A 17,409-nucleotide genomic window follows, 5' to 3' on the forward strand; every position below is an offset into this window, starting at 1 on the left:
TCCCGGACTTGGACTGTCAAGTGTCAATAAATACAAATACGTGAGGTCACAAGTTCACGAGTGAGGTGACGAGTGCCATCTATCAGTCACGAAAATTGGTGAAGTTCGAGAACAAGGACTCACGAACACCGTGATTCATTTAGAACAAGGACTCACGAGGTGATTCATTCACTAGTAGCTTGTCACCAGTCCCAGTGACGTGAATAAAAAGATGGCCGCTACCACCGGTAGAATATTAACTTCTGCATTTCCGGCTTTGGACCCTGATTTATTAAATTACTTAGAAGGTAAGAGTTTGTTTTAAATGAAAAAATATTGTATAATATAATCGATATAATAAGTTAATAAAGCGATTGTATTGAGCTAGTTCATATTGTTTTCTGTTGACCGACTGACCAAGGCTTAAAAACAATTTCCATGAGGAATAGACTAATGGCACCCCATGTTATTTCCCCATAGAGCTTAATACAGTCGAAGGCAGAGGGCTGCCATTACCCTATTCGAAATTCGAATTTCATTGATGATAAGTGAAAAGTTGTAGTAATGTTTCATAAGTTAAATCCTAGTGAAATTTGATAAGTTTGATTAAGTGAGAATGTTGTGTTAAATTATATTATGGAATTCGATTTTGATGATAAGTGAAAAGTTGTGTTATTGTTTCTTAAGTTAAATCCAAGTGAAATTATAATAAAGTTAATTAATTAAGTTATAAGGTTAAATTACGTTTTGGGTTCGTTGTAAGACTCCTTATTCCAAAAAAAAAACCACAAAATTTTCACTTTGAACAGGAGTTCTAGAGAACAGTAAGGATGAATTTAGTTCTCCGGAAGAAGTTTATGAGGCAATTGGAGAAATGCTTCACGAGATCGCGGGTGACGGGAGAAGTCAGTTGACCATTATGGAAGTATGCAACAACCTTCTAGACGTCTTGCGACGGTAATTAAATATTTACAGGCGCCAAGAACCAATGTCATTACTGATTAACCTTGATTAAACTTACAGAGAAAGTACTTGCAATGGAAAAGAGCAAAAAATTTTAAATGCACCAATCTATCTCGGTAGAATGGCGGAAAACACTGAAGTTCAAAGTGAAGAAATGAATAGCATTTGGTTAAAACAAAAGGAGTTCAATACTGTAAGAATTAGCGCGCCTTAGAAGCGGTAAACTTACGTTATTTCACACGTTACTTTTAACATTAGGTTGTTGATGCGAGAAAATTAGAAAAAGCAGAAGCTAAACTTAAACAAAAGCAAGAAAAAAGAGATATAATTGAAAAAACGCCAGTGTTAGTACTAATTTTGTTAATTTTAATTGTAGATTACTTAATATTTTTTTTCTACCGCAGAATTGTACCTGTAATTACTAATGAAGCATCGGCAAGCCAAGCTTTAAGTAAAAAAGAAATCAAAATGGAAAATAAAGGAAGTAACAAAGCTAAAGACGTCAGAATAGAAAATTTTGATGTTGCCTTTGGAAATAAGTAAAGTTTGATTGATTTAAGTAGCAATTAATAGGAATAATTAAAAATGTTATTTATATCGTTTTTAGGCAATTGTTACAAGGTGCCGATGTCGTTTTAGCAGCTGGTAGGAGATATGGTTTAGTAGGAAGAAATGGAATAGGAAAATCTACATTATTGAGGATGATTTCCGCGTAAGTTAAAAGAGAAACGAGTAATTTGTAATTGAAAACATTAACCTTAAACAATTACTTTACAGAGGACAATTGAAGATTCCTTCCCATATATCCATTCTTCACGTTGAACAAGAAGTAGTTGGTGACGATACAACAGCCCTGGAAAGCGTCCTTGAATGTGACGAAGTCCGGAATAACTTAATGAAGAAAGAAAAGGAGATAACGGCGGCCATGTCTTCATCTAAGTACGTACAGTCGCCATTAATATCATCAAAGGAGGCAAAAACTTGTAATTGTATTAATTAATTAATGTTTAGGGCTGCTCAAGATGATTCCTCCTTGAGCCAACAACTCAGCCAAATTTATATTGATCTTCAAGCGATAGACGCTGATAGTGCACCCGCCAGAGCGTCTATTATTTTAGCTGGTTTAGGATTTAATCCGGAAATGCAAAGGAAAGCTACAAAGTACGTGAAAAAAAAAAAAGAACGACCTTTTTCTAAATGTTAATCACTGCGGTATTTTAGGGAATTTTCTGGCGGTTGGAGGATGAGAATAGCATTAGCTAGAGCGTTGTTTTCAAAGTAAGATATTGTTGTCTAATTATTATCAAGATTTATCATCTTCTAAACCAATTTATATTATAATTTCAGACCCGATCTTCTGTTACTTGATGGTAAACTAATTAATTTAAACGCGGTTTAATTAAAACTAATCACTAATCTTATGATTATTTTAGAACCTACTAACATGTTGGATATGAAGGCCATTATATGGCTTGAAAATTATCTACAGGTAGAATAGATTTTATTTAAAAGCCAATTGCGAATGATGTATTGTATTTATCAAGGTGTACCGTTACCCCCTCTCTTTAGAACTGGCCGACGACGCTTTTAGTTGTTTCTCACGACAGGAGATTCTTAGAAACTGTACCGACTGATATCCTTCATTTCCATTCGCAACATATTGAACCGTACCGCGGAAATTACGAACAGTTCCATAAAACTATGACTGAGAAATTAAAGAATCAACAAAGAGAATACGAAGCTCAGCAACAATTTAGGGCTCACGTTCAAGTAAATATTAATATTAATATTAAAACCCGCGTTAATTAAGTTAATTAATTATTTAAATTAACTTAATGATGTCATTAATTTTTCCCTTCAAGGAATTCATTGATCGATTTAGATACAATGCAAATAGAGCCGCTTTGGTTCAAAGTAAAATTAAAATGCTCGATAAACTGTAAGAAATTTGAAAAGGAAATTAGTTTAATTTTAAACTCTTAATTAAATTAACTAATTAAGAGTATTAATACGCAAATTTTAGCCCCGAACTTGTTCCAGTTGAGAAAGAATCGGCCGTCATATTCAGGCTACCCGATCCCGAAGCTCTTTCACCCCCAGTTCTTCAATTAGACGAAGTTAGTTTTTCATATAGTAAAGGAACTCCAATACTTTTGAACGTAAACTTGACTGCTAATATGGAATCTAGAATTTGTATCGTACGTATTAAACCGCCCGCATTTAATAATTAGGAGTTAATTATAATAATTAAAAAAATAAAGGTTGGTGACAATGGTTCGGGAAAAACAACACTTTTAAAGTTACTTATCAATGATTTGGAACCATCTTCCGGTATTAGACACGCTCATAGGAATTTAGTTGTTGGTTACTTTACTCAACATCACGTGGATCAGTTGGATTTAAATGGATCTTCGTTGGAGTTTATGGCTAAAAAATTTCCAGGTTCGGTTCCCTTCATTTGATTTGATTTGTTTCAGTTTACAGACGTGTAATAACATTGTGCCGTTTAGGGAAAACAATGGAAGAATACAGAAGACAACTGGGAAGTTTCGGGGTATCGGGTGATCTCGCGTTGCAACCGGTTGTTAGTTTGTCAGGAGGACAAAAGAGTAGGGTCGCTTTTGCCGCAATGTGTATGACAAAGTGAGGATATGTTCAAAACATCGTTAAACTCGACTATTAACATATTGTTACGGTTACAGTCCTCATATTCTGGTACTTGATGAACCTACAAATCATTTAGACGTGGAAACGGTTGAAGCTTTGGGAAATTCACTAAACAAGTTTAAAGTATGAAGTTTGTTCAATTCAATTCAATTTGTTCGTTAATGTCGCGTTGTAATTTTAGGGTGGAGTAATTTTGGTATCCCACGACCAAACTTTGATTGAAATGATCTGTAAAGAGTTATGGTTGTGCAAGAATGGTACCGTCACGAGCATTGAAGGAGGATTCGAAATGTACCGTAAACTTGTCGAACAGGAATTAGCCGAAGTTCATTGATGTTAGAGATAATTAATTAATTAATGATTTTTAAACAATTGGATTTATTTAAATTTAGGTGCTTTAAATAGTTATGATTATTGTATATATATACACGTATTTTCACTTTTTTTATTGAAAATATTTATATTTGCAAAAATAAAATTAATTATTAATTGCCTAAGTTGACAAAGTGGAAATAAAATCTTATGGAAAGTGAATACTTACTTACAATTACAACGTTGCCGTGTTGCAGACGACTTTGATGAGAAACATTACAGGGAAAGGGTGTAAGAAACTCACTAAACTATAAAATATCGACTATTATAAATTATTTTTAGTTTATTTAATTAAATAATATCATTAATAAACTTTTATAATTAATATATATGCTTAAATACGCGCTGATTCCGCCAATATATATGCGCTGATTCGCCAACGCCATCTGTCGGACTGCTTACTGCAATTAGCTCCTGTCGCAAATTACTTCCACAACCTAATTAAATTACAGTTAAAATTAATCTAAACTACATTATTTTTAGATTAATTAATAATTAATAAAGTAACTGACACTCGGTTCCATCATGACTGACGAATCAATGCATCTATTAATAGCGCTGCTGACAATTTCATCCAATAATATATGAACCAAGCTACGAAAAACGTTTCGACCCGAATTTTTATTTAGAACCTTCAAAATACCCGAAATTCCACTTACTTTTCATCCGAAACAAATCTCCATAAATAAAGTTGCAAATAATGAGTGTCAACTTGAACTTGTTGAAGTCCATTACGACTAAAAGTTCTTAATCTGACGCATTCGAGAAATGTCTAAAATCGGGGGGGGGGGGGGGGAGTATTTTTAATTGGACATATTCCAAGCGTTCTCGCTTAAATTAAGTACCTTTAAACTAATTTTAATTATTCCCGTCATAACAGAGACCTTAGAAAACTCAACTTTCCCAAAAATTTCTATTTTCTCCGAGAATAACTTTTGAATGTTACTAATGAGACTATTTTCGACGCTAAATGAAAACGCATTATTGTCACAAACATTTTAAAAATGTATTGTTCAAACGGTGTTTACCTCGGCGCGTATGAACTCCAATTTGACCTACCAACAACCGCGCCTTGTTGTCGGGAACTACTATAGGGATACGTTCGTCTACTGGAATCCGAACTTCTTTCCTTTCTAGAACCTTCTTCGTACAATTGTCCAACTTGGGCATCCATGGATGTGACGTCTTCGATAACCCTTTTCATAACAGCTCGAACATTACGGGGTTCGATACTACTCATCCAATCACGAGTTTCGACACTCTTTCTTAACATTTGCGAAATTGCCGATCCTTGTAAACGCACGAAATTGCTTAACAAAACCTAAAACGATGTTTTCGTTGATATATCGCGACGTAAGTTCTACGAATTTTTGATATTACTTCGGCGCATTCTTTGGCTTCGATACATAAAGAATTAGGAGACGCGTAGGAACTCGGAGTTGATCCGTATTCCATTGGAAATTGCTCTTCCAGGATTGAGAACTGAAAGACATCGCGAATGAATACTCGCGAAGCAAATTAGCCTTATTCCTTATCAGCGCCACCTACCCATAGCGGCGACTTTGAGAACTACTGTAAGCGGCAAGCCAATCAGATGTCGCTAAAATCTGGTGACGTCACTGACTGGCACTCTCGGGTCTTACCAAAAATGACGTCACCAGATTTTAGCGACATCTGATTGGCTTGCCGCTTACAGTAGTTCTCAAAGTCACCGCTATGGGTAGATGGCGCTGATCAGGAATAAGGCTAATTGGAAGAACTTTTAAAAACTTCTTACTAAATAAACAATAGTTGACGATTCCATATCTAAACAAAATCGGGACAGTAACAACAAAAGTCCTCCTGAAGGACACGCGGTTTTATTACCGGTACATTTGGTAATTTCCTGCATTCGAGAAGGAAATCATTGAATTGACGTCATATCCGACGCAATTGCACCAGCAAACTTACCAAAACAGTGGAATGAATGTGCTGAAGAAACGCGATTAGAACATTTTCGCGTACGTGTATTTGACAAAATGGTTCCCTGAAGTTGCTCTTCATCGCGAATGTAATATCGGGTTCAATAAACGCCTTTAAACTTTCAAAGGATCTCTTAATTTGATCGCAAACCGAATCCTTCAATGATTTCAAAAGATCCGGTAAAATATTTCCCGAATTGGCCAAGGAACCACCCAAGGATGAAGGAGTTGTTGTTGCTGATGAAGCCAAACTCTGTCTGATGTCTGTCATACAGTCAGCAAAGTGCAATCGAAGTTGGGTTAGGGTTTGTTGGCATTTGCATCTCGCTGCTTCACAAACTATCTCCATTCCTTGCCTAAAATTCGCATTGCCGGTAAGATGAGGGCGGTTTCATTATGGGTATTTTTAAGTTAAGTACTTTGAAAAGTCAACGTCAGGCATTAGTTTCGTCATGGCTTGTAATCTGCGATGAAATCGATCCAGGGCTCTTACCAAAACGCTATTTTCTCCGTCATCGTGCTAATTTAAAGTTTAGGTTTGAATAATTGGGAATTGTCTTCAAACAGACATTGACGTCTTACATTGTCAATGAATCGTTTTTCTACAGCTTGAAAGTACCGTTGCATTAACATTGCAACAAATTTATTTAGTTTTTCAGTGGCAATTGCATCAAGATCTTCGCTGCTCAATAAAAACTAGTTAAAATGCCGAAAATAACGAAGAGCTAATCTAATCTTGAACTACCTAATAAGCTCAAAGTTTGGTTTCCTTCTCATAAACATGTCACCGTACGAAGCAATAACTAAACATAAGTTACTCAAGAAATGATTACAACCGTAATCAACGTATTCTAAAACATCCTGTTGCGGAGTTATTATTAATTAATTAGTATGGATGTGTAGTAATACACTAATTAAACGCGATATTCAATTACTACCATAGGGGTATTTCCATTTTCGTTCAACTCAGGGCGACTGGACGCCAATCTATTTTGAAGTTCCAATTCCTCAAGATCTAAGTTGAGTTTTCTTTCCGCACTTTCAAGAAAAATTGCAGTTCAAATATGACTGAGAGCAATTATCGCTCCTTCTTTGCTATTTTTCACTTACTAAGCCAGGAACTCGTCACAGAGTTGATCAGCGGGTTCCTTGAGCTGCAATAGCATGTCTACACAATCGGCTAACTGCTTAGGAGTAGCCTATTCACGGAAATTAGTACATCCTATCCTATTCAGTAAAATGTTAAGTGAGTTATAGTTAATAATCTCACTTCTTTTGAGTGAAACTGCTGACGTAATTTCGACTTTAATTCCTGCACTATGGCCTCGCAATCTTCCTGTATGCCTCTGAATGAAGGCATGTGCTCGTATTGAACTAGAACTTGCTCAGCTCTTAAATAATATCTAGAGATTTAATTTGTACGAACAATTTAATTAATTAATTGGAATTAAGCCTCAATAACACGCTTTAATTGTCATATAAGCTTGCTAAAATTAATTACCTAACAGCTTGGGCATAGTTTTCACTTTCTAGAGATTGTTTTAAACGTGGAGGGAGTTCAAATAAAAACTGCAACTGTGTTTAAATTTATGATACGTTATTTTAATCCAAATTTTTATACTTTCTTTCGGAAGTAATTAGAGCAAAACAACATACCTTTTTCAACAAACTATGAGTTCCAGATAGTTTCGATATTATCTCTCGTCTGCCTTGCAATGTTGTTGATATTTTTCCACTAAATTCCGTTATCGAAGACATGTTTTTGGCCAAATGGTCCATTTCTTCTTCCATTTTCTTAAAATCGTGTTTCATCTATAAAGTACGCGATAGTTTTGAGACTGACCTATTATATTTTGGCTCAAATTAAATTACTTTTCTTATAGTGTCAGTTGCGCTAATGAATTTGTTGTAGTTTTCGTACACTAATGTTTGCATTTCACTGTCAAGACATTGTATTTGACGGTAAATTTCCGTTTCTTTTTCCATCAATTCGGTCAAGCTGTATTCTTTCAGCAGCTACAATATAATTATATTGTGACTGTCTTAAGTCACTAATCAAATTAGAGATCTTACTTTATTTAAAAACAAATCGGGGTTAAAGTCAGGTCCGTTAATATTATAAGGATCGAAATTTTCCATTTCACTTTCTGACACTTTGTAATAGTCCTTTAACATGCTGCGACGTTTCTGACGATCTTGATCGTCCATATTTTCCATGGTGTATTTTTAATTATTTTAATACATTTACACGGTAACGATTAGTTTAATTATAATCGATACACTACTGTACACAACTTCTTATAAGCACGAACGGTATGCACGTACGCACGAAGGCGATACCATGGAGCAAACATACTGCAAGGAAGATGTATACATTCTCCTTGCCTGCTGTCATAGTTACGGACCTTGTTTTCGTACCATAGACATATGAATCACATTCACACACCGTATTATTTTGAAAACTCGCTTTCTTATAATAATGAAAGCAAATTTGTTAAAAAATCGTTTGCAAGTTGTAGTGGTAATATACGAAATGCGAATTTTATTTCTAGTGTACATAGACATGAAAATAAACTAAAAAGACTTAACAATTATTCAATTCAATTTTTTCCCTATATTCAATTTTCAAACGCTTTGCAAACGCAAGTGCCACACATAATTTTAAAGGTATATGAAGGACAATTAGAATCATCGCAAACGTAATGTCCACCAGGACAGGGTCCAACACACGATGCGGTTGCGGTACCATCAGCTGCATTCGGATGGCAAGCTGTTTTTAACAAAAAGAAAAAACTATTCATTCAAAACAGTTTTAAAATATACAATAACAATTCGTTTGCTTACCATCGGCGGTTATCATGGCAATTAAGGTGCAAACCACCAATAAACCGAGCAATTTCGCAATCATTTTAATTAAATTAACTGAAATAAGATATTGACCGAAAACTTTGAAAACGAAAACGTTGCCTAACAGTGAAGTTAGATTGATGAACGTTAAACCTTGTCAGTCTTATGTTTTCCATGAAAAATTTGCTGCTATTTATATAGCAAGTTTGTTATAAATGACAGTGTATTTTATTTGTTTCTTATTTATGTGATATCCACACACAGTATGACGTATTATGTCGTTCAAAATTCGTAAGGTTTTGCCCTCGTCATAACGACAGGGTTACCGGATAAACATATCGTATTTGGTGACTTGTAAAATCGACCCAACAAAAGCAATATGGAATAAATTACAACGAATTTATCCTTCTGAAAGCCCAAGGTTGATTTTTACCAGTATTGGTAATAATTACAGTTAGTAATTATCGTATTGTGGAAAATTAGTTACCTTTCAAAGGTAGGATATTATAAAGGAATTTTTCCAAGAATCAAGATTATCAATCGAATATTTACATAGAAAAATTCTAGAAAACTTTAAAAGTAAATTAGATAAATCAAGAAAATATTCGAGCCTTTTAAAACGATATCAAAATTTAAACTTTACATTTTGATATAACTTATAAGTAACGTATAAACTGTAGGTATGACACTTTAAACTGCTGTAAGTCAAAAACTGAAACAATATAGCAAGTTTCGGGCAAACACTCATCAACCCTATTGACTCTCTTGAACGTTTTGACAACTACCCAATCGCGTTGACTTAGCCTATCATACACACATCCACTATCGTATTTCATTTTCTTATCATACTTATAGTTGTTACGTTTCTTATGGTTTGGATTATAGTCTAAAATATTCCAGCTTAATATCATTTGGAACATGTTTTTGACCCCAAATGTTTAAGTTTAAATTAAAACTCGAGTGATCTCGAAAAAAAATTCCTTTTACAGTAATTGAGATTGAAATTTTTAATAGTTATCAACCATCGACCCTTGAGATGTTTGGTTTTCAATCATGAGTTCTTTGATAAAGACATTTTCACTTCCATTTTAACAGTTTCTCCGGGTATATAAATGGGATCGAAAACTCGTTATTGCCATCAAACGAAATCAGCTCTACTTATAATACATTTGTATTAGCAAATCAAAAAAGTTTCGCTGCAAAATGTACGGAAAGAAGATGACCGTTCTCTTGGCTGTCGTTGCCATCAGCGCCTTGTTCATGGCGACACAAATCGAAGCCCAAGGTGCCGATACTCCCGGAGTTCCCCACGATTGCTCCAGTAAGTAAACTAATTATCTAATTTCGCTAGATTTTTTTGTATGTAAGTATGCCTAGTTTTCATTAGAACCGGTTTAACATTCTCCCAGCTAAACTTAAACCTTTGATAATAGACGAAAAATAGACTTAGACTGCTACAATCTTAGAAGAAGAACAGTTACCATTTAAAACCGAATTTTCTGTAGTCCTTTTCGACCTTATAATTGTCCCCAATACTGGTTATGTTCCATAAGTTCACCATTCTGGTTTAATTGGGTCTTACTCACGGTCTATCCATATTAGAAAAGGATATCCTGACCAGAATATCTGACTGAGCTTAAACACTTATCTTCTTTCACAGCCGGAACCATTTGCAACGGCGGATGTTGTCCTTTGTCAAACGCTGTGTGCTGCCCCGATAACAAATTCTGTTGCGCCACCGGACAAAGTTGCGAGAATGGAAATTGCCGAGCCCCAGCCTCTTAAATAACATAAGAAATTTAAATTTAATTTGACTATTATGTACGTCACCGAATAGTTCATTAATATTTTTCTGTAAACATCTCCGAACTCTAAATTGTATTTATAAAGAAAAATAAATGTAGAAATTGCGACGTACAGAATTCACGTTGTTCATTTTTAAATTTACATGATTAAAACTTTGCAGAACTTAAAATGAAAATTAAAGTTAAACCTTAACGATCTAAAGGCATGAACCTAAGTCTCCTTGATCGTGTAGGTCTATAATACAAGTCTGTACAAGTAGGCCTACGAAAATCCGTAAACCCAAATAACTTAATGGTACTTTTTTTTTACCATCGAAACACTGGTATGCCACAGAACAAACTCAATATATCCTCCTTACCAAAAAAAGATCACTTCCGTTCGGGCGGTGAGAGCAAACTTGTCTAATGTCAATACAGACTTAGGGCTTTTATTGATCTTCTTGGGTTTTCTTAAGAAAAAAGTAAACGTTACCTTTCTCACCCTGGGAATTTAATATAAGTAGCTTGTAAGACTTTAAAGAGATTGGCGTGTACGGAAAAAGAAGGACTGCCTGTACTGCGCACTTAAATCAACTGAATGATTTATTTAAATTGAAGATGCAATATTTGGCACGCTCAGCTCAACCCACGTGGAATGTTATTTCGAAATTGAACATTTCCACAATTGAAGGAAAATCCACATGTCTTTTATAAAGGATTTCCGATCCACAAGGGGGGGTTGTTTCTTTGTACAGGGTGTTTCACGAAATCACATGAAACGACATTGATTCCGGTGAGACGCGGCTGTCAAGGCTTAGTACAGACTAAATTGGAATATGGACTGCAAAACCGACTCAGTGTAGTCGTTCTCGAACTAGCTCGAGGTGTAAGTCTCTCAGTAGCATTACGAAGTATAGAGCAATGGCAGTACTACGTATGCACACGTCATACCATTCTATCTCTAAGCTCAGTGTCATCCCCCTACTGGGCGCGTACAGTATCCTCTCTTACAAGAGTGCGTCCAGAGGGAGGAACACACAGTCTACACCCCTCTGTACCACCACTAGTCTCATGGAACATATTACTGATAAACTTATGATAATAGGATTGCCTCCTTGCCAATACAATGGTAAAATAATGCTAGAGAAAAATTAGTCCAATGGTTTAATTTGTAACTTCATTTAATCGATCCAAAGACAATTTACAATCAATTGACGACGACAAACTTTCTCTTGTTTTTATTAAATTGAATTTTCGGAGTCCGCTAATAACAGGGATCCTATAATGGCAGTTTCTACGCTCAAGTGTGTCTAAAAGGGTTGTTACGACGAGGTGACGTGTGAGAGGGTGGTCAGTCTACCGTATTACATTTTCGGGTGTCACGATACATTTTTTCTCTCGCGGCATTGAATGAGTGAAAGTTCTTAATTCGGTGACCGATGACGCGTGCGTGTTTGACATCGAAAACTGACCCGTTGTAAAACTGCTAGTACCGAAAGTACGTCCGAAGCTTCGTTGCAATAAATATCTCTGGTACGTTCTCTTTAACAAGTAAAGAACCTGCAGGAAACAGAAAAAAGAGAAAAAAAAAAACATTTCCCAAAATTGATTTATTAAATAGTAAGTTTTAAAATGTAACGTAAGAAATGTTGGTCAACGGATAAAATTGAATTTGCTATAGAGTAATGGCATCTACCAGCCTTAGCCTGTTTAGAATAAATGAGAAGGAACATTGAGTGCCACCACTCTATTCCTCGGCTGCAAAAATATCATAACGACGAACGATATTATGAAAAATAAGGGGACAACTAGACTAAACGGATTCTCCGTACATTTGTCTCTCCGATGATGCGATTGTTGTCTAGATCTTTTTCATGATTAGCTCAGTGCGAGTAGATCGCCGTCGCTCTGTAGAAGCTGCTACAGAGTGTTGCAAATGGTATCTCTCAAAGGAACGTTTAAGCAGTTTTTGTATCTGTTGAGAAAATGAGCACGTGCATATATATACACCCAATTAAATATATACTTACACGCGCTTATTATAACATATCGAAATTGAAAAAAAAAATAAAATAAAACGGCTACGTTTATTTACGATATCTATGGAACCTTTTCAAGACCCCGTAATACTTGGGGGGATTACGTTGTAATTGGGCACGTTACGTGTTGCGTAAATGTAGTTAATTTAATTTTGATTGTACTTAATAATTGAACTTTGTCGTGTCTAATAATTTATTCATTCTGACCCCTTTACAGGCTGTGAGAATTTAGTAGGCGACGGTGGCTATAATGTTTAGCCATCAAAAGTGATATAATTTTTATTGAAAGTAATTGTTTCATCTCATTCCCATTAGTGGAAGATATAGTTGCACCGTCATCAACGAACTTCCCACGGCCTAATAAATTAAACACTTTAAATCTTACCTCTCCATTACAGTAGCAAAATGCCAAAGATACGAAAAATCCCTGAAAATGCAAAAAAATAAACGTATGGATATAGCGTATTTCCATAGGGGATTTAATATTTGACCTGTGGGCATCTCTGACTGACCTGAAGTCCATCTAGAATATGTCCAAAGTAGAAATATCCTTCTACTAAGCCGCAAGATCCAGATTCGGGACGATAAATTACGAGTAAAAAATGAAGTCCAAACAAAGGAACCAGAACGATCGTGGCTCTGACGGCTTTTCTGCGTGGAAAAAACTGTCTTTTTAAGGCCAACAAATCGAAATTACCATTTTAATTACAAGCAAGTACCTGTATTGACTAGGTTCATTGGCGTTGGTCGCCCGTAGTTTAGTTAAAAGGACCCGTATTATGTTGACCAAAAAGATTAAATTGGACTGAAATCACAAGTATTAAGTCCATTATAAACTAATTCACGAGTATACGTGTAAAATACTCACGATTAAACTTAATAAACTGGGTCCATTTAAAACCCATTCAAAGTCGTCCGCTGGTGCAGCCCAACACCTACGAAGGCCAATGTTGGAAGACAGAGATTAAATGCAAGCGCGAGATGTGCTACTCGAGGGGCTAACCACTCTGCCTAGTACGGCAGTTGCTAAGATAATACAACCTAACACGAAAACGGCTAGTGTACATACAGGGAATGTATAAAGTGATTAGCCCAACGCACGGTCCGTGTAATTTCCCCGTTAACTAAATCTGCCTAATTAGTAAACAATTGCAAACGTACGTACTTCTCATCGTAGTAGAGAATGCGTAGAATTAAGTAGATTACAACTGGTATGATGGGAAAACCTAAATTTTGTAATATAAAAAATATTCTATTTTAAATTGACTTGGAAATAAATAATTTCTTAATGATTCAATTTGTTTTTCCGGTTTTATGGATCGGACCCCATCGACTGAAATCTAATTATAGGAATTCCCTTAGGCTGAGATGTAACCAGATGTAAAGAAGAAGGGTCAATATCAAATGGGGTCACGAAGACGACGGCGAAAAGCTAAGAAACTCTTTTTACGTTACATCGACTGAGCTGCAACCATATTTTATTTATTCGCTAATAGTATCAGGATGATTAATGAAGTTAGCTACATCGTTTAGCGGTTAAGATCGATATCGTTTCTTAGTCCTAGAGTTGTCCACGATCCCATCAATGGAGGGAGATGGTAATATTTAGGGCGAATAAAATTGAAAATGAGACGCGAGTTAATAATTTTTTTAATCCGAAATCGTAATGTTAAACTCTATTTATGTTAACGCCGCATTTATACCCGTTTTTATTGTAAAATGTCTAATCATAACAATTGTTTGCACTACGCGATTAAAACCAAATAGATTAAACCATAAGTTTATAACTTATGGACGGGTCAGGCGGCTCAGACCGTCTTATCCCACTTTTATGGGTAGCTTGACCTCTCTATTGACTTCGTATAGAGTAATGTCAGTTCTACGTACGCAAACGTCATACCCTTCTATCTCTTAGCTCAGTGTCATCCCCCCTACCAGGCGCGTACAGTATCCCCTCTTACAAAAGCGCGCCTAGAGGGAGGGATACACAGTCTACTCCCCTCTCTACCGACACTACTCTATTCTAAGCTAATGTTGGCAGTTGGAACTCTATATCTTGCTAAATACGAAAATTCTAGGAAGATAGCTATAGTTTAGTAAGAATGTTTAATCGTTGTTTTTCTGGAATGAATCAACTCAAGATTCTGTATTTGATTTATTCTCACCCCATCCAATGAAGTAGTATAGAATGAGCGATTTCTGTTCGGCAAATGCGGACGCTATTAGTTTGTGCAAGTAATATCCTTCGCAAAACATCCACATATAATTTGTCATTCGAAAGTACTTTGTTAGGATCAATAAAATTCGGCACCAAATCTAAAACAAAAGAAAGAAAGACAATCTTGAACTATTAGACTCTAATTTATTATTCATGTCCCAGATCCGACCCTATTTTATTGACCTCAACTCGAGTCCAGAGTTGAAAAAGAAAATCCCCCCCCCCTTAAGTAAAATAACCACTTTAATTATATTGGTAAAAGCACGTGGATGCCGGCGCATATCCCTCCCCCTTCCCCTCTAGGCGAGAGTTGCGTTTTGGCGCGCTTCCAACGATCCAATCAGGGAGGAGGGAACTGTTCTCTCCTCTTTGTTCCAACTAAGCCTCATTTTCAAGTTGGCTGAGACGTGATTCATCATTTAGGCTGTCGCGTTTGGCAGGTCGAAAATGGTAATAATTTAACTTTTCAAGTGTCGCCCGTTTAATTTAATAGTCATTATTAGTTTTAATAGTTAAACTAGTGTCAAAATGAAGAATAACTAAGCTTAACAACGTGAAAATAGTTCTACATTGTTGTAAGTTGAAAATACCTCATTTTTCAATGGGTTCTTTCAGGGTTAGGGTCAAAGCTCAGTAGGCCAATTCTAAAATATGCTTTTAATTAATTTTAGGAGTCGATGGACGGTAACTTAATGACGAAATAAGCATTAGGGTAAGTTTATTACGTTTCAATTTTAGGAATTTATCGGGGATTATTAGTTTCTAACAATGTTATGACATAAGAAAATGACATATATTGTTTTTAAAACGTAAGAAGTAAGCTGTCAACTAAGAATTTTGAGAAGTTGATTCTTGGTAATAATATTTTCTTTGAGATTAAGTTTATGTCGAAAAATAATCTGTAGCTGTCAGTTTCGGCTGTGCAGATTCGGTATTGCTTATTATATATTGGGGGAAACGATTTTTTTATGGGTTTAACATGTCTAAAATACAACGTTCTACCAAGAAAATTTAATCATGGTTCTACGCCATTATTGACTTTATAACTAAAGGTTCTTTTTAAAGTGTTACCCTTTGCTGTAAGTGTAAGGTATTAATATGTCAGATATCTCCGCGATATTGACATTGTGGCCTACTGGGAAAGGGATAGTACCCAGCAGAAGGGAATTATTATGGCTAAGGTCACGTGATCTTACGTTATTCTTCTCGACTATCGTGTACCCAGTTGGTCCGTCTAGTTCGTCTAGCATGACTGTACTTTTCAAAATAATTGAGCAAACTCCGTTGAGTAACAATGACGCGAAAAGATTCTTGTGCATGGAAATTCGGTATACTTGAAGTTGCCTGATAAGTAACAAATAATGTCTTGGTCCATACTAAGATAAACAACTAGGTATAAGTAAGTACTTTCTTACTTGTAAATGAAAAATATAACAAGGGCTGGAATGAGAAACGCGACCGATATTGCGTACATAGCTAGATGAAATATGAGTTGTTGACGTAGATCCTGAAACGATAGCATTTGAGCGACTTGGTTTTGTCAAAACGCTCAATAAGTTAGCAACTTCAACATAAACACGAGTATTTTTCATAGAAATTAATATTTAGTCACGTTTAATCTCCCGCAAGGCGCGTACGAGGTCCACTCCTTTCTTCGCCGTTTATCAAAATACCATTGTCCCGACTCCATACATTGTTTCTCCGCGTATTCTATAAAAGATGAAAAAGAATACCTGTCTTTGAAAAGCCTATTTTTGGGGGTATCTTATTTAAACCGGATAACGGTTTTTAATTTCAATCATTAGCTAGGCCTAACTGAGAAAAAATTTAATGGGACTACATTAGCGCGCCAGACAACGCAGCGCCTGAAACAAGACACTCTTGGCTTAGATTAAATTGCACTTTCTTCTTCTTTGTTCAAAAAATGTATAAAAATAATGTTGTACATACAAGAAAAAGTATGAATTACTTAAGCACGATGGTTTTTCCGTTTTGAAATACACATGATCAGCGCATGGTACTTTAGCTATTCCCCCTGCTAACGTCTCCGGAAAACATTGCCAACCGTCCCAAGTTCCGACACATGTATCGTTGTTTCCTAAATACGTTGTATAGCATAAGTCAATTCTAGCGCACCCCATAAATTTGAAATACAAAACCCAAGATAATAGCTTGGCCTAACCTTGAGAATTAGAAGAGGCTATCCCGGACAAACAACATTTCTCAGCCTCGACGCAACATGACCTCCACTTAAGGACGGCGGTCAATGAGGCGAAAGTGTGATATATCGGGTGACTCGCGTTTCGCCATAACGCTCCGTAACTCACATTCGTTTCCGGGTCTGTAAGTGTCGCTAACCTATCGCTGTACCTAGAGTAGCATAAAAAGAAAAATAATAATGCGATGTCTTCTGTTGTTGACAATTTCTACTTTGGGACGTCATAACTCTGTAAGTTCAAAGGTGAAAGGGATATAGCTTGAGGGTATGATAGATGGAATTGTATTCTTTCCAACAGTACCAAGTACACGAGTCTATGTTAATTAGGGCACGAATGGTTAAGGTTTTATTAAATAGACAC

At 35.9% G+C, this 17,409-nt stretch overlaps 3 protein-coding genes and 3 long non-coding RNA genes across 9 annotated transcripts in view; 3 read left to right on the forward strand and 3 right to left on the reverse strand.

The window, feature by feature from the left end:
- The first annotated feature begins 148 nt into the window (after positions 1-148).
- LOC149702335 (ATP-binding cassette sub-family F member 3) lies at positions 149-4,115 on the forward strand. Its single transcript, XM_089866093.1, has 18 exons — positions 149-287; positions 789-936; positions 1,003-1,135; positions 1,201-1,286; positions 1,347-1,481; positions 1,550-1,654; positions 1,720-1,881; positions 1,954-2,103; positions 2,164-2,220; positions 2,290-2,312; positions 2,376-2,431; positions 2,512-2,712; positions 2,805-2,881; positions 2,966-3,140; positions 3,204-3,384; positions 3,453-3,585; positions 3,645-3,732; positions 3,791-4,115. Exons 1-18 carry the CDS (start codon positions 212-214, stop codon positions 3,941-3,943), a joined length of 2,139 nt encoding a protein of 712 aa, XP_089722219.1. The 5' UTR covers positions 149-211; the 3' UTR covers positions 3,944-4,115.
- A 124-nt stretch (positions 4,116-4,239) lies between these two features.
- Vps51 (vacuolar protein sorting 51) lies at positions 4,240-8,271 on the reverse strand. The gene is made up of 18 exons (XM_089866091.1): positions 8,016-8,271; positions 7,815-7,958; positions 7,599-7,754; positions 7,444-7,517; positions 7,213-7,345; positions 7,053-7,141; positions 6,881-6,980; positions 6,688-6,803; positions 6,525-6,624; positions 6,362-6,462; positions 5,932-6,298; positions 5,759-5,866; positions 5,362-5,463; positions 5,010-5,302; positions 4,827-4,947; positions 4,641-4,753; positions 4,494-4,575; positions 4,240-4,418 (listed from the first exon to the last, which is right to left on the reverse strand). The coding sequence occupies exons 1-18, from the start codon at positions 8,157-8,159 to the stop codon at positions 4,389-4,391; spliced, it is 2,373 nt and encodes a 790-aa protein (XP_089722217.1). The 5' UTR covers positions 8,160-8,271; the 3' UTR covers positions 4,240-4,388.
- Positions 8,272-8,455: 184 nt separating this feature from the next.
- On the reverse strand, positions 8,456-9,347 carry LOC149702337 (uncharacterized). The gene is made up of 3 exons (XR_016381720.1): positions 9,277-9,347; positions 8,787-9,197; positions 8,456-8,712 (listed from the first exon to the last, which is right to left on the reverse strand). It is a non-coding gene; the product is annotated as an uncharacterized LOC149702337 (long non-coding RNA).
- A 572-nt stretch (positions 9,348-9,919) lies between these two features.
- On the forward strand, positions 9,920-10,711 carry LOC149702338 (uncharacterized). Its single transcript, XR_016381719.1, has 2 exons — positions 9,920-10,110; positions 10,450-10,711. It is a non-coding gene; the product is annotated as an uncharacterized LOC149702338 (long non-coding RNA).
- A 1,017-nt stretch (positions 10,712-11,728) lies between these two features.
- The window catches only part of LOC149702339 (calcitonin gene-related peptide type 1 receptor-like), a 31,199-nt gene continuing 25,518 nt past the window's right edge, over positions 11,729-17,409 (reverse strand). Inside the window, exons 7-19 of one of the 4 annotated variants that reach the window (XM_089866129.1) lie at positions 17,013-17,200; positions 16,800-16,928; positions 16,443-16,540; positions 16,246-16,337; positions 16,027-16,174; positions 14,778-14,928; positions 13,778-13,838; positions 13,481-13,547; positions 13,332-13,417; positions 13,125-13,263; positions 12,998-13,039; positions 12,406-12,548; positions 11,994-12,133 (exon numbers count right to left, since the gene is read on the reverse strand). In XM_089866129.1, coding sequence (XP_089722255.1) covers positions 12,435-12,548; positions 12,998-13,039; positions 13,125-13,263; positions 13,332-13,417; positions 13,481-13,547; positions 13,778-13,838; positions 14,778-14,928; positions 16,027-16,174; positions 16,246-16,337; positions 16,443-16,540; positions 16,800-16,928; positions 17,013-17,200 — 1,315 coding nt within the window. In that variant the 3' untranslated portion in view covers positions 11,994-12,133; positions 12,406-12,434. Of the gene's footprint in view, positions 12,134-12,405; positions 12,549-12,997; positions 13,040-13,124; positions 13,282-13,331; positions 13,418-13,480; positions 13,548-13,777; positions 13,839-14,777; positions 14,929-16,026; positions 16,175-16,245; positions 16,338-16,442; positions 16,541-16,799; positions 16,929-17,012; positions 17,201-17,409 lie in introns of all 4 variants that reach the window. The other 3 variants (XM_089866128.1, XM_089866127.1, XM_089866126.1) reach the window with 3 other exon arrangements.
- LOC149702340 (uncharacterized) overlaps positions 15,238-17,409 on the forward strand; it is a 31,346-nt gene continuing 29,174 nt past the window's right edge. Inside the window, exons 1-2 of the long non-coding RNA XR_016381721.1 lie at positions 15,238-15,405; positions 15,502-15,542. This is a non-coding gene — a long non-coding RNA (uncharacterized LOC149702340). The remainder of the gene's footprint in view (positions 15,406-15,501; positions 15,543-17,409) is intronic.

This window comes from Phalangium opilio, unplaced genomic scaffold (assembly GCF_054372755.1).
Source record: "Phalangium opilio isolate 3A_F unplaced genomic scaffold, DU_Popi_V2 ptg000017l_1, whole genome shotgun sequence".
Lineage (NCBI taxonomy): Eukaryota > Metazoa > Arthropoda > Arachnida > Opiliones > Phalangiidae > Phalangium > Phalangium opilio.